General features: G+C 48.8%; 1 protein-coding gene across 3 annotated transcripts in view; it reads right to left on the bottom strand.

Moving 5' to 3' along the window:
* Positions 1-13,072, bottom strand: part of Cka (Connector of kinase to AP-1) — a 91,886-nt gene that overhangs the window by 6,092 nt on the left and 72,722 nt on the right. For all 3 annotated transcript variants that reach the window (XM_077695925.1, XM_077695926.1, XM_077695927.1), the window contains 7 exons: positions 6,741-6,859; positions 6,534-6,592; positions 5,887-6,003; positions 4,388-4,435; positions 3,674-3,795; positions 2,361-2,534; positions 1,277-1,417 (listed from right to left, as the gene is read on the bottom strand). In XM_077695925.1, coding sequence (XP_077552051.1) covers positions 1,277-1,417; positions 2,361-2,534; positions 3,674-3,795; positions 4,388-4,435; positions 5,887-6,003; positions 6,534-6,592; positions 6,741-6,859 — 780 coding nt within the window. The remainder of the gene's footprint in view (positions 1-1,276; positions 1,418-2,360; positions 2,535-3,673; positions 3,796-4,387; positions 4,436-5,886; positions 6,004-6,533; positions 6,593-6,740; positions 6,860-13,072) is intronic.

Genomic DNA, 13,072 nt, shown 5'->3' with positions numbered 1-13,072 from the left:
TTTTTTTTGAGAAATGCAATTTTAGAGGAGTCGACCTACATTCGAATCGACTTACAATCGTGTAAATACGGTAGGTTGCCGTAAGAACCCTGTTCCCCAAAAGCTTGAGTTATCAGAATTGCTCAGACTTCACTCGTTGCAACCTCATGTTCTTCAAACCATCTCTAATTTAGAATCTACCTTTTGTAAGCTCGAGTAGGCACGAGCCAAGCATACGCACATCAAAATCTTGCTTTTAACATTGTTCGTACAGGCTTCAAAAGCAAAAAATTCAAGGGTTTTCAAGGACTTTCAAGGACCAGAAAACACATTTTCAAGGTCCCCATCTAATGTTTTATCTGGGATTATTTATAACTTTGCCAACACAATGCAAAAGTTTTTTATTGCACAATACCTAAGCACATTAGTGCACATTTAGATAGGTGCTAACGGGTTCGTATATTCTCCCCCAGCTTTATTTTTTATTTCATAGTTTGTATTTATAGGTTTTTCTTTTTTCTTGGTGTTTTGCTGAGGCTGCTTTATTTCTAAACTTGGTTAATGTTGCCTGCATCTTCTGCTTTGTCAGCAAGAGTATCAGTTGAAACTGAATCAGCAAGTGTTGCTGTAAGGCAGGACGAACTATGTACACGTCCACCATTTGCACATAAAAGCAAACGTAGATGGAGCGTATGAGGCACAGCAAACATGCAAGGAGTGAGCGTCCACAGACTAGATGCAAGATAGAGAACAGAAGCTGGCTTTCACTGGATTGTGTTGTGATATGGATTGGATTGGCAAGTGCCTGCTCCCAATGTTGCCTTGTAATAATGAAAATCCACCAAACTTGTAATTTCACTCAATACACTGAAGCTAGATTGTTACAATGTTTCATCACATTTGTTAACACCTAAAATCCATGACAAACACTTTCAATTCCTGTGAAAAGACAGGGCCATTGATTCTCTGAGGAAAAATCAAGGGTTTTCAAGGAACTGTGTGAACCCTGTTTTAAAGGCTTCCAAAGCGGCCGACAGACAGCGGTCTGTACACACTACGGAGGGGAAATCGAAGGCGTGATTGGTTTCTTCTGTTTGCCGCTCGCTGCTGCTTCACTGCTGACGACCTTTTCTGCCCTAGCTAGATCAGGGGCAGACATCGGGCACCGCTGGGCGTTGTTACCCTACTTTTCCTTGCACATTCGCTCCATGCATTCTGGCCTTTAGTCCCCAATCTGACCCCCTGCTCTTTCCAACCGAGCAACTGATGCCAGTAGTGCCCATAATGCCACACTCACCGGGGCTCTGGTCACTGTCCAGCCTGACCACCTGCTTGCCCGTCTCGAGGTCCATGATGACCGCGCGCGACGTCGTGTACGCCACCGCCATCTGGCTCGGCTCGCAGCGCACAAAGTCCACTGACGTCGGGGTGCCATCCACTGAGCATGACAAGAAGAAACGGGTGAATGGGAGAGACAACCAATCAGACGAGACTCTGAAAGCATCATCACACGTCAAACAAGCGTATTCAGAGCCAACCTGCACACCATACATGGGAGCCAATTCAGGTGTAGCCTAACACTACAGGGTAATCATGCGTCCCCCTGATGTAGGTTGTCTAGCTAGACCTGGGGTGCGGCGAAAATGGGCAAGGCCAGCCCCCAGCCTGCCAGCATCTCTGCCGTGCAGAACGTGAACTGGGGACATCTTCATTCCATGGAAAACCCTCCCAGACAACGATGTCTGACAGACGAGCTCTGCATTTTAAATGCAGGGATGGGCCTTCTAAACTGCTGCCCTGGTCTCACTCCACTGTGCAAGTGTGCAAAGCCAAGTAAGCCTGGACCAACCAAAGGAAGGCATACTTGGCAGGTTCAAGAGGCCAGCCCACAGAGAAGCACCAATTCGGCGCAACGTGATGCTTTCGTTCCACCCAGCTCCCACTATCCCGATGTGCTTGCACGCTTTCACAAATGGCTTACCGAAACACCCTGCTACTCCTGCAGCACAGCGTCCACAGTGCCAGGCAGTGGCGATGTCTCCTGATGCAAACGCTACTGTCTTACACAACAACCCCTTCCGCTGTGCCTTTTGTGGGAGTAAGGACACCCTACCAAAACAGTTCTGCCGCTATTCAACTGTAATGATGACTCCTGCGTATCATCGGCAGCAGCTCTGGGGTTCTGCTTGTCTCAGTTGTGTATCTGCAGCTCCCAACTGTGGCTGGCCCCTTTCTGGGCTGAGTGCCAGCCATTCCTCCCGAGAAAACCACTAAGAAAAGGAAGCACCACCAGTCAAGAACCACGCAGCTGTCAAGGCGCGGAAAATGTCGTACCCCAACTCTCCAACGCGTCGTACTCTCTCTTTCACAGAGGCACCCACCTGTGGGCTCGGGGGCCGCGTAGGTGTGCAGCAGGGGCACCTTGGAGTGCGGGGACCAGAGGCGCACCGAGCCGTCCCCCGAGCAGGACAGCAGCTGCATCTTGGTGGCGTGCATGGACAGGCCCCACACCGCGTCCGTGTGGCCGTACAGGGTGCGCGACAGCACGCCCGGCTCTGCATGCACGCACACAGGGGGGGAAGTTCACGCAGCACAGGAAATATATACGTGGGGACAGGCGACCCCTCAACTTGGTGGGGTGAGCACTCTGCAGAAAAGCTCGCCAGAAACGTCATCACAGCCATCAAGAACCGCCCTCGCGAACCCTTGCGCTTTGTACAACGCTGCACTTAAGACCAAGAGCCCTTACATTTTCTTCACAGTCATCAGCATGCGAGATTTACTCATTTGGAGGTAATGGCCTCTGAATGAAGGCCGCCACCCTATTTTCCAACTCTGGCTACAAGACAATCATAATTTCTAGAGCGGCTCAACCATAGTTTTGATAGCCAGTTTTACCAGTGTCGAACCCTTTTCCTGGAGGTGGCAAATACAGTGGGGCACTACACTGCCCTTTCTTTCAGTTAACCCTCGACACTTGCATCTTGAACGCAATGAAGGAGTACATCCAGGCTGCAGCACTCGCCCCAGAGTATTCGCACTGCACAAAATATGAAAGAACCAAATAAAGAAGGATAAATGAAAAAACAACAAGAGAAACACAGACGCGAAGGAGAAGAGGACGACAGCCTTGCCAGGTATGGGCGATGGCGACTGGTTTACACCCCAGTGATCGCCAGGCAAAACTTTACAACCTGCCAATGACTGCTGCGCAGGGGGAGACCTCTGCAGGCATTTTAAGGGCGCTAAAACTCGACTTGCATGCCAGTTTATGCGGTAGGTGAACACGGGTGTAGTGCATAAACAAGGCAACAAACGATTTACTGTCCATGGCATATCAGCTGGTGTCCCAGCGCTCCTCTCCGTTCCCTTTATCTTTGTGGTAGTCTCAAACACTGACGAGACTGCCGGGCACTTGGTGCACTACTGAAAGCACGGGCCCCCTTGCAGAGGCCCTGGGCGCAAGGAGGCCCTTACACACAGGGTAATAAACAGACCTCACTCCAGGACGTCTCCTTTCTGTTCAAGCCCCACTACAATGCAACATGCTGGCCCTTTTCTGCTCCCTCTACCCCACTGACCACTACACCACTGCGATGTGTCCACACACACACACGCACAGATGGACGGACCAAGAACGCACTGCTCCGAAGAGGGAAGGAAAAGCAGCAGCGGCCGGAGAGAGAGGACGCACCGAAGGAGTCGTAGGGGTCCAGGGCAGAGCTGGGCACAGTCCAGCAGCGCACCGTGTGGTCCAGGCCCCCGCTGAAGCACTCCTCCCCCGTGGCGCTCATGGCCAGGCACAGCACGGGGCCACTACGTGTGTATTTAGAGGACAGCGGGTGAATGTTCTCGTATGCACACACACGCACCTATGGCAGCTGTCGACTAGAAGAAGCCCCCCAACTGAATCAAGTCTGGCAGGTGTTGACAGGCTGAAGCTGCACCCCCTGGGCTGCTTGTGTGAGGCAGTCGAAAATCTCGCCACATGCGGGCACCACGGCTGGGATCTATACTGCGACGTGATCGGCAGTACAGCACCTCAGCCAGGGACACACTGAGACACCAGGGCATGCGACGAGAATTCGACAGACAGCCAGGACAACAGGCCCAAGCAGGCTTCCTCCGGGTGTCATGGAGTCAATGAACTTGGTCCAATTCAGCCCTCACATGTAGACACGGCTTCAAAACAAAACTACGACACTTCAGGGACATGGGAAGCGTGCCTCTTAATGACCTAGGTCTCTTGTATGTCAAGTTGCTAACATGGCCAACGAGGGAAAACCAACAAAATCATTTTCATTCCAGTGTCTCTTGTAACCAAGTGTCTGTTGTAGTGAGGTTTCACTGTGTGTCACGTTTAGGATGCGCTCGTAAGGCACGTTGGGGAAATCCAAGCGGTACTCACACATGCGCCCGGAATGTGTACAATGGTTCCACGTCCAGAGCTGCCGTCCTGAAAGAGAGGTGGGCAAAGGAGGGCATTATTAGCAATAACAGCACGCAGCCTCCACAAAAGCAAAGAAATGCCACACAAGCACAGCCAACATTCCCTGGTTAAAACTGTCAACCACAAACATCCCGTAAGCCTCCGAGCAAACACACAAGTGCAGTCAGCAGCAGCTTGTTTAATTTCCACTTCGAAGTAACGACAGTCATCTACCTACACTCAGCACAAACATATCAACAAGGGCAGGAGTTAAAATAACTGTCAACTCATGCCTGCACTAATCAGAGCTGAAAGTGGGCTTGAGCTAGCTCACGGAGCAGGAATAATGCTGTTTTGGACCAGCTTTGGAGCAATCAAAGGGCAGTTTTGGAGCACTTTTGGAGTATCAAAGACGAGTGTTGGAACAGAGCAAGTCTGTTTGGAAGCAGATTTCTGAAGTCAAACAATTTATTTGAAATTTTTCATTTCTTACAAACACACAAGAAACAAAAAATCCAAACTGTTCTGACTAAACATTCGATTCATACTGAGCCAACCAGTTGTCCAATTGATTCAAGAATTAGAAAAAGATTTAGAAAAATACATGTTCCCATAATTAAAGTGCAAGAGCTGACAGAGCAACAAATAACAGAATACTAGAGGTACATAATGCTTTGTACAGCCACATTAAACTAGACTCCAGACAGATGAAAAATAAATGTTCCCGATATTGCAAAGTCATGCAAAGTGCAAAGCAGCCCAGAGAAGGCCACATAGGCGAAATTGCCTCTTTTGCACGTAAGCTGTTACCTTCACTTTACGTCTAACGAGACTTGAAACAAATAAACTAAGAGAAACTAAGAGATCAAGGCATTGAGAGATAGAGAAACTAAATTGATGGATTGCATAAATAAGCCTGACTAGACTCAAGGGAAGCTAAAAATAAATGATGTTTACAAAACATTAGAAAAAGATCCCTTAGCATATTCTATCGACATGGAAAAATACCGGGCAACTGCATTGTTTATCCAAATATAATGAAGGTACCAGAGCTTATCAACGTTTTCTTTTTTTTTAACCGTAAACAGATGGTTTAACAGAGATGAATAGTGACCTCCTTTGCTGAACAGCAGCCAGAGAAAGAGCTTTTCAACCAATCAGTGTCATGAGGTACGGCACTTGGGTGTGCACACTTGGAAAAGTAAAGTCTGAAGTACCTGTGTCATCTGGATTACTCGCTAAATTATTCATTGACACCCAACAGAAGTTGCCATCCACACTGGACTTCAACGTGGTAAAGAGCGGGACAACACCGGGTCAGACACAAGGAGGGACATGGAATGAGCACCACAGAGATTAGCACTCATCCTGTGTCCCTTCTTGTGTCTGTCGATGTGTTGTCACGCCCTCTACCACGTTGAAGTCGTTCCCCTAAGTAGCTCCCATATTTTCCACGTTGAACACCCTGCGAGGCTCACTTCTTGGCGGGCAGGGTCTTCTGCAGGTTCCACAGCTTGAGTGTGTGGTCTTCCGAGGCAGTGATGAGCACCGACTCCACCGGGTGGAAGGCCAGCGCCCGCACGCCGTCAAAGTGACTGCGCAGGACACCACATCCCCACAGTTGGAGCACTTGGCGACACACAGAGGCTCTTTTTCTGGCTTCTAGCTGGCAAGGGGGGCCTGTCAACGTACAGATGGCGTCTTTCGTGGTTGTGGTGCAGACCCAACTCAGCTAGACACACAACTGTCCACTGAAACCTGACAGGCGTGCAATGGGATGGGGGAGGAGCATAAATTTGCAGCCTGGTCAACCTGATTACCAATGCCACAACTACGCCTACTGTGGCTGTAGGGAACATGCTTGTGGCTTTAAACTCACAGGAGAAAAAGAGCGGAAAGAAATTGGCAGCAGAGAGAGGGGGAAAGGAGCTTTTCGGACAAGCTTACAAAAGCGATGTCTTGCAAAGACTACGTCTTTTCCCAACTGCACCAGTACAGAACCTTATAGAAATAGGCACATCTTACTCAGGAGCCCACAGTCCAACCTAAGAGACAACCCTCGGCCTCGCACAAATGCAGGCCCTGACACAGATTGCCAAAACCCTCCAACAAGACCGGAACCCACCTCCTGAGCGTGTACTTGGCATTCCAGGTTTTCCTGAAGGACTCCTTGGTGGCTGAAATCTGGATGGGAAAGGACACGGGCAGAGGGAGAGAGAGAGGCACTATGATCAGGAAGGCTCCTCTCCTGCTGCAACTTTCGCAGACTGCAGTTTGAAGATCAAAAACTCTCCACCCACACCCACCACCCCCGTCCCCAGAGGGGACTCACGTCATAGCTGGACTCTGCCTCATTGTTGACTGTCAGGCCCGCCAACTCGCCGAGGCCCAGCGCCGCATCAATGTTGTCTTCGTCCACGCCTGGCGCACCCATCAGCGGCCTTCGTGGTCCTGCGTGGTGCCAAGCAGCCCCGTTTGAGAGCCCCGTGCCTCTCAAGTCTCACCTCATCTCTTACTAGGGAAGCTGCCCCCCACCCACCGATTGCCACGGGCACACAATGGCGTCATTTTACGGCGAATCAGTATACCTCTAACCAGCCAACGAAATTTTCGTGTCCGCGTCAGCGGAAAAATCCCAGGCAACTACTGGTTACACAAACAAACATCCCAGGCTACTACCGTCTACTAGCTGCAACCAGGCCTATACAAACTAACTACTGGCACCGCCAGAAATAGAGCCTGGGCCCGATTGAAGAAGCGAAGAGACAGCTCGTCCTCTTGCCGACTCAGCTACACCCACACGTTGAAACGGGGTGACAGACGGTGGTTTGGATTCAGCGTCTGGGGAGGAGGAGGGCGCTTTTTGGAGGTTACATATGAAACAAGAGTGAGAGGGAGGCAGTGAGAGATGACGCCATAGCCATTGCGTGCCGCCCTCCTCCTCACCCTTCAAAAGACGCTCCTCTCCGTTTTCTTTCTGCCGACACTGCTGCGTTTGGGACGCCGCCCCCACGAACCCCTGGTAACACCTGGCAGTGTCTCTGGTTTCACTCTTTGTACACCCACGTGTGTGAATTCAACTGACGCCACATGGATAATCGTGGGTGTTGTTTACAGCCTCGCTTTCCAACCACTTCCACAGTGTGGATTGGAGCCATTTTTTTTCATTACCATCATCATCCAAGCGAGACAAGACAGAATTACTCAGTGGGGACAACACACCTTCTTGGCAAGCTCCACCCAAGTACTGCACACGGTCAAATGTAAAAAAAATTCTTCTTACCAGGTTGGTGATGCAAGGCGGAGCCCACCCTCCCCCCAAAAAAACCTTGTAAACCATCCAACTCCAATTGCCATTGGTCTGGAGCTACCAGGCCTATCAGTGTTCGCCTCGTTCTTTTTTTTTTATCAACTTCTCCTACGGAACCTTCAATTCGTTTTTCCAAAGTCTAACGTCACTGCATCTTAACACAATGCGGTGGCTTCGAGCTAGGCACACAAATAAGCGACGGTTCCCGCACTGATTCTCCATTTTAGGTTGATATGAAATACAGGCAAGCCCACTTACAATGGCTGCAAGTTAGAACGAACAGTCGGTTCAGTCGGTTGGAACAAACGAGTGCAGCACAGTGTCTACATGGCCTTGTTTCAGGTAGAACAAACGTGCACGAGAGTGCATTTCTACTACAGAGTACGCCCGAGCATGGTGACTGCTCGCAGTTGATTGCTCGATTGATTGCAGGGTTTAACTCTTTCGCTACCGCGCCTATCAAAATCTATCAATTTGATCGATACTTTTGGGAGCGCCTTTTCGTAGCGTTCCAGGCGTTTCTCGAACAAGTAAAGCTGTTCGGAGTTAGATCAGAAAATGGCCTTTCAAAATCAGTTTTGTTTTCATTTTTGCAACGGAAATGTGATTTTTGACACGCTTTTGAATCACCTGGGTGTGGAAAAGGGGCGTGGTCATCGCGCGTCACGGCTACCAACGAACAATGCGTGCAACTCGTAATTACTCTGCACCAGTGCTTGTTTTTTGCTATCATGGCGTGAATGGGGAACTAGCAAACGATTTTCAATCGTCAGGTTTGCGCTCTGACAGTAATAATCCCAGAAATCGGCTGAAAATGTCAAGCAGTGCTTTGTTGCAAAGCTACTTTATGATTTGAGGCAGTTTTATTGCCTTTACGCAAGTTGTTCTAAGTACTGTGGTAGTTCTACTTACCCCAGGACCATTCGTAAACAGTTTACAACAGTTTCGGTTTCGTTTCTGCATCGCGAGATTCATATTTAGCGCTACTACGCAGTTACCCAACTTACAGGCTACCTGCCATGGCGCCTGAAGCGTCCGCGACTGATCCTCGAACAAAGCACGGCGCTCCTGATTTCCCCCCACGCTAACCCGATTTCTGCGTTAAGAACTTCAGATGCAAGTCAAAAAATTCCCCCGCATTTCCCCGAAGGGGAGTATGAGGAAGTGCGAAGCACGGGGTGATGCTATGAGGGGGAGTTTGTTGAAGTTTGGTGGCATTTTGCCCGTTAGTTACATTAACACCCCCTCGTGATCACGTTCGGCTTAACACGCCTCGTTTGTCCCTCTGCGGAAATCTTGGTGAATTAACGTGTATGTTCGAGAGGAGGAGCGCACCGCACCGCAGCGCACCGCAGCTGCGAAGCGCCGACCGGAGTGAAGGGAGAGGAGGCGCAGTCACGTGAGAGAATGCAGAACTAGCGGGTTTGTAGTATCACGTGTACACCACGCAGTTATCAAGCCGCTATAACGCCGCTGAGTCGCCAACGCACGCCGCTGACGACGTAGTTTGAATGCGTTAAAGATATAAGGCGCGTTACTAACACTGATATCAGCGTCGCGTCCGTGGCTTAGTCGGTAGAGCGTCGCGCTGCGGCCGCAAAGTCCTCGGATCGAAACCTGGCGCCGGATGCGGTTTTGAGAGAGGGTGTTGCGAGCTGGAGAGTAGTAAAAGGGCCTAGCAACGGCGCCGGAAATCCGGCGCCGTTGCTAGGCACGGTAGCTAGCTCCGTTGCTAGGCTGCGGACGGAGGACGGCGGTGGAAGCAGGAGTAGGCCCAACTAAGAAGTGCTTCGCACTTAAAAGGTCACACCCAGTCGCCAGATATCTGTTCCGCCGAGTACACCGCTTCAAACCGGCCTTACACTGCCAGCTGTTCGCCTTCCAGTTTCGTTTCCATGCGAGGGTATATGCGGTGTCTAATGTTGCTGCTTAGTTGAACTGTCTATTCGGACGGAGTCTCTGTTAAGTTTTCGTACTATTTCATTTGAAAAATGTTAGGTGGCGCTGCAAAAGAGGAGGCTCGTTGTGCTGATCTTTTTCAGCGCGCACCTGCTACTCGGCCAAAGATCGCAGGGCACGATTCTAGCTCATCGTACCTCATTTTTGCGAGCAAAGCTACAATTGCGAGTAAGAAGATGATAATAAAGCTCAGCTTTATGTTTTGAGAGATAATTGACCGTGAACGACAACAAGCATCAACCACGGCGTTCCGTTTTCAACGTCATGCATGTTTTTTTCCGCATCGCGTGCTTGTCCCAAATATTGTGCTCGCTGTAAATGCAAAGTCAGCCATTGACAAGATGTTTTTGCGTTATGTGGGGGCAAATTGGTGCCTCTGATAACATCAAACCGCCAGATTTATTCTAGGGAACCACCCGAAATTGCACATTTTGAATAAGAGGTTGGGCTTCACCGCATGACACGAGCACCGTGCGCGCTAACATTTTTTTTTATATCTGAAAAACTGTTCCGTGCAAGTCGACATTTTTTTTAGGGTGTGTTTTTGAAATGTGTTCCTACAAAATGTATATTCTAATTTTTTTCTACTACCGGTGGTTTGATATACACAACTCCTTTTTTATCATTTTTTTCGACAACTTGACAAAAATTTTGATTTTGATATTTTTTTTCACAACTATGATATATGAAAACCTTTAAAAAACTGGTGTTATTGGAAAGGCCGTTAAATAATCTGCATTTCGTGCTCCTGCAATTAGTGCCTAACCAATTTTTTAGCAGGAAAAAAATGTTTTCTTGGACCCCTAAAAATTGGTCAATTTTCTGCGGTATCGAAAGAGTTAATGCGCCGACGCAATGCAGGCGATGAGGCGCGCCATATTGGAGGGCTCCAGATTAATTTTGACCCTCTGGGGATCTTTAATGTGGGCCGAAATCTTGTACACACACGCGTTTTTCCTTTTCGCCTCCATCAGAAAAGCAGCCACCACGGCCGGGAATCAAACCCGTGATCTCATGCTCAGCAAGTGTTCACAGTTGCCGCTCTGAACTGCTTTCTGCGCATGTGAAGAGTCAGCTGCACAGCACGTTATCGCACAGTCTTCTCCTCCCTAACTGTGCCGATAGCAGAATTAAACGAAACGAAATGTAAACGATAACTGGCAAGGCATTGCAGTTCTGTGGGACATCAAACAAACAAAAACCTAACTTAACCTAACTTGCAGACAGGAATAAAAAACAAGGGCATCCTCTTGTTTCTGCATTCATACAGTTAAACCTGGATGTAACGAAATTGAAAAAAGTTCGCAAATTTTCGTTACATCCAGGTTTTCGTTACATGCAGTTTTCAAGTAAACACCAGGGAAATCATCACGAACACCAAAAAAAAACATGCGGCAGATGCCGATTTAGCGCAACTTACCTCAAATGTTTATTTAACACAAAAAAACTGCGTTATTTTCGCCTGTGTGTTTCGCGTCAAAGACGACGCAACGCTGCGGTCCAGAGAAACGAACTCCTCCAAAGCTTCCGCATCATCCTGCGAGCCGACGTGACGGCGCAGCACGTCCAGCGCATCCAAGACCTCCTTTGCTGTAGGCAACGGGAATGTATCCGCCTCTGACGAACCTTCATCATCGCCGCGATCTCTAACAGTTTCTACAAGTGCCACATCCGACATTTCTTCTGTAGACACAGCATCACTGTCAGCGTACAAAAAGTCACAACGATACCCACGACGTCGCTGCGCTGAGAATGCGCTACGCTCAACAACAGAACACCTACCGGACCAGCCTAACCAGAGTGCGCTCGCCCGTTCGGCACGGCAGCGCCACCAGACGTCACAAAACATCGATGCTCGCATGGATGGCACGCACTTGCTTGCTGCAATCGTATGCGTTCTACCCGCCATCTTGCCCCATATTTTTTCCCCTATTATATAGAACTTGCGCGTTGTATTTACAAATTTTTAGTAGTGTTACGGCTCAAAATCATAAATGATCAGTGCCGCGAATTCGTTACATTCAGGTCGATTACCGCAACACCTTCGTTACGTGGAGGTCACAAATACATGGACTTCTATGGAGATGGAGTTGGGGATTGGAAAAAATTTGTTAAATCCAGGAATTCGTTACATGGAGGTTCGTTACATCCAGGTTTAACTGTACTATACAAAACAGGATAATTACAACCGCCCTTTTAAGTGCGCACCACTTTAGGGGCCTGGCTTGTCGCAGCATGTCCTGGGTCACGATATCTAGACACCCCAGTAACTATAACGTAATGCATAACGCATCCAAACAGGGACTTCGAAAAGATCACCGCTTCCCCTGGTTGGTATCGACCCTGGGTCCTTTCCTTTGCATTATGAAGCCGATGTCAACCCCACTGTGCCTGGCACAGAGGCACACAGTACTCATACACAAAGTGTTGAGGGTGATTTGAGTGCTGCACCGTTGAAACAGAGGCTTGTCGTTGACAGGCCGCAAATAAGTACACAACCGCATAAAATAAGGAAGAAATCACGAACAAACCAATTAATTACCCCAAACTAATGAAAACCCAATCCACTGCCTCTTTATAGGCATTTTCAGGAGCTGGAGTGCCCTCTCTCGACTACTTTCGGTATCAGCGCCAGCCTGATACTGAAACTAGTCTAGAGAGGGCGCCACAGCTCCTCTGGCGAATTTTCTTTTCTTTTCTTTCTTGTCAATTTTCTTTTTTTGCCTACCTCTGGAGATAGCAGGCCACCACACTGCCAGTTGTTTCTACTAAAACAGGCTAACGAGCTATCTCCCCTTCTTTTTTTCGCACACACGAGAATAGTGACCTGCCCCGCCTTAAAGAGAGACCCTAAACATTGTGCCAATATGCTACTGACTTCTCCATCAGAAAAAAAAAAATGGTATCTTCACTTCTTTCGTAGTACTTCTTTCGTAGCTTTGACATCAGTTCTACCAAACGCAAAAAGAGACAGGTGCTCTTCTCTGAAATGAACAAAGCTAACATGAAGCCGTGTGCACCACTTAACACTCTCCTTACTGCGCCATAGGCCATCAGACACTGAGTTCCGACGGTTTCACACGTCCCGCGAAAGCTAAAAACATCGCCTTGCAGACAACTACCGCCATCTGGCGCATTTATTGACAACCCCTTTTTCAACTTTATGGTTTGTTTACATTTCGCACGAGTAGACGATGTCAGGAGTGAAATTTGGACCCGTGGTAACGCAGAGTTGGGCAAAAATAGCATCCTATTTCACTGCGCGCTCCGCTCCGCAATGGCAGACAGCTGTTTCAGAGACGTCGGCCGCTGCTGCTGCTGCTGCTGATTTTTTTTTTACCCCAGCAGCAGTCATGACTCCAGCAACTATATGGATTCGTCAGATTCCATATACT

This window comes from Haemaphysalis longicornis, unplaced genomic scaffold (genome assembly GCF_048455015.1).
Source record: "Haemaphysalis longicornis isolate Haplotype H1 unplaced genomic scaffold, Haemaphysalis longicornis Haplotype H1 scaffold_17, whole genome shotgun sequence".
In the NCBI taxonomy this organism is placed as follows: domain Eukaryota; kingdom Metazoa; phylum Arthropoda; class Arachnida; order Ixodida; family Ixodidae; genus Haemaphysalis; species Haemaphysalis longicornis.
The sequence above is the reverse complement of the archived record's forward strand: the minus strand, read 5'-3'. Positions and strand labels throughout refer to the sequence as shown.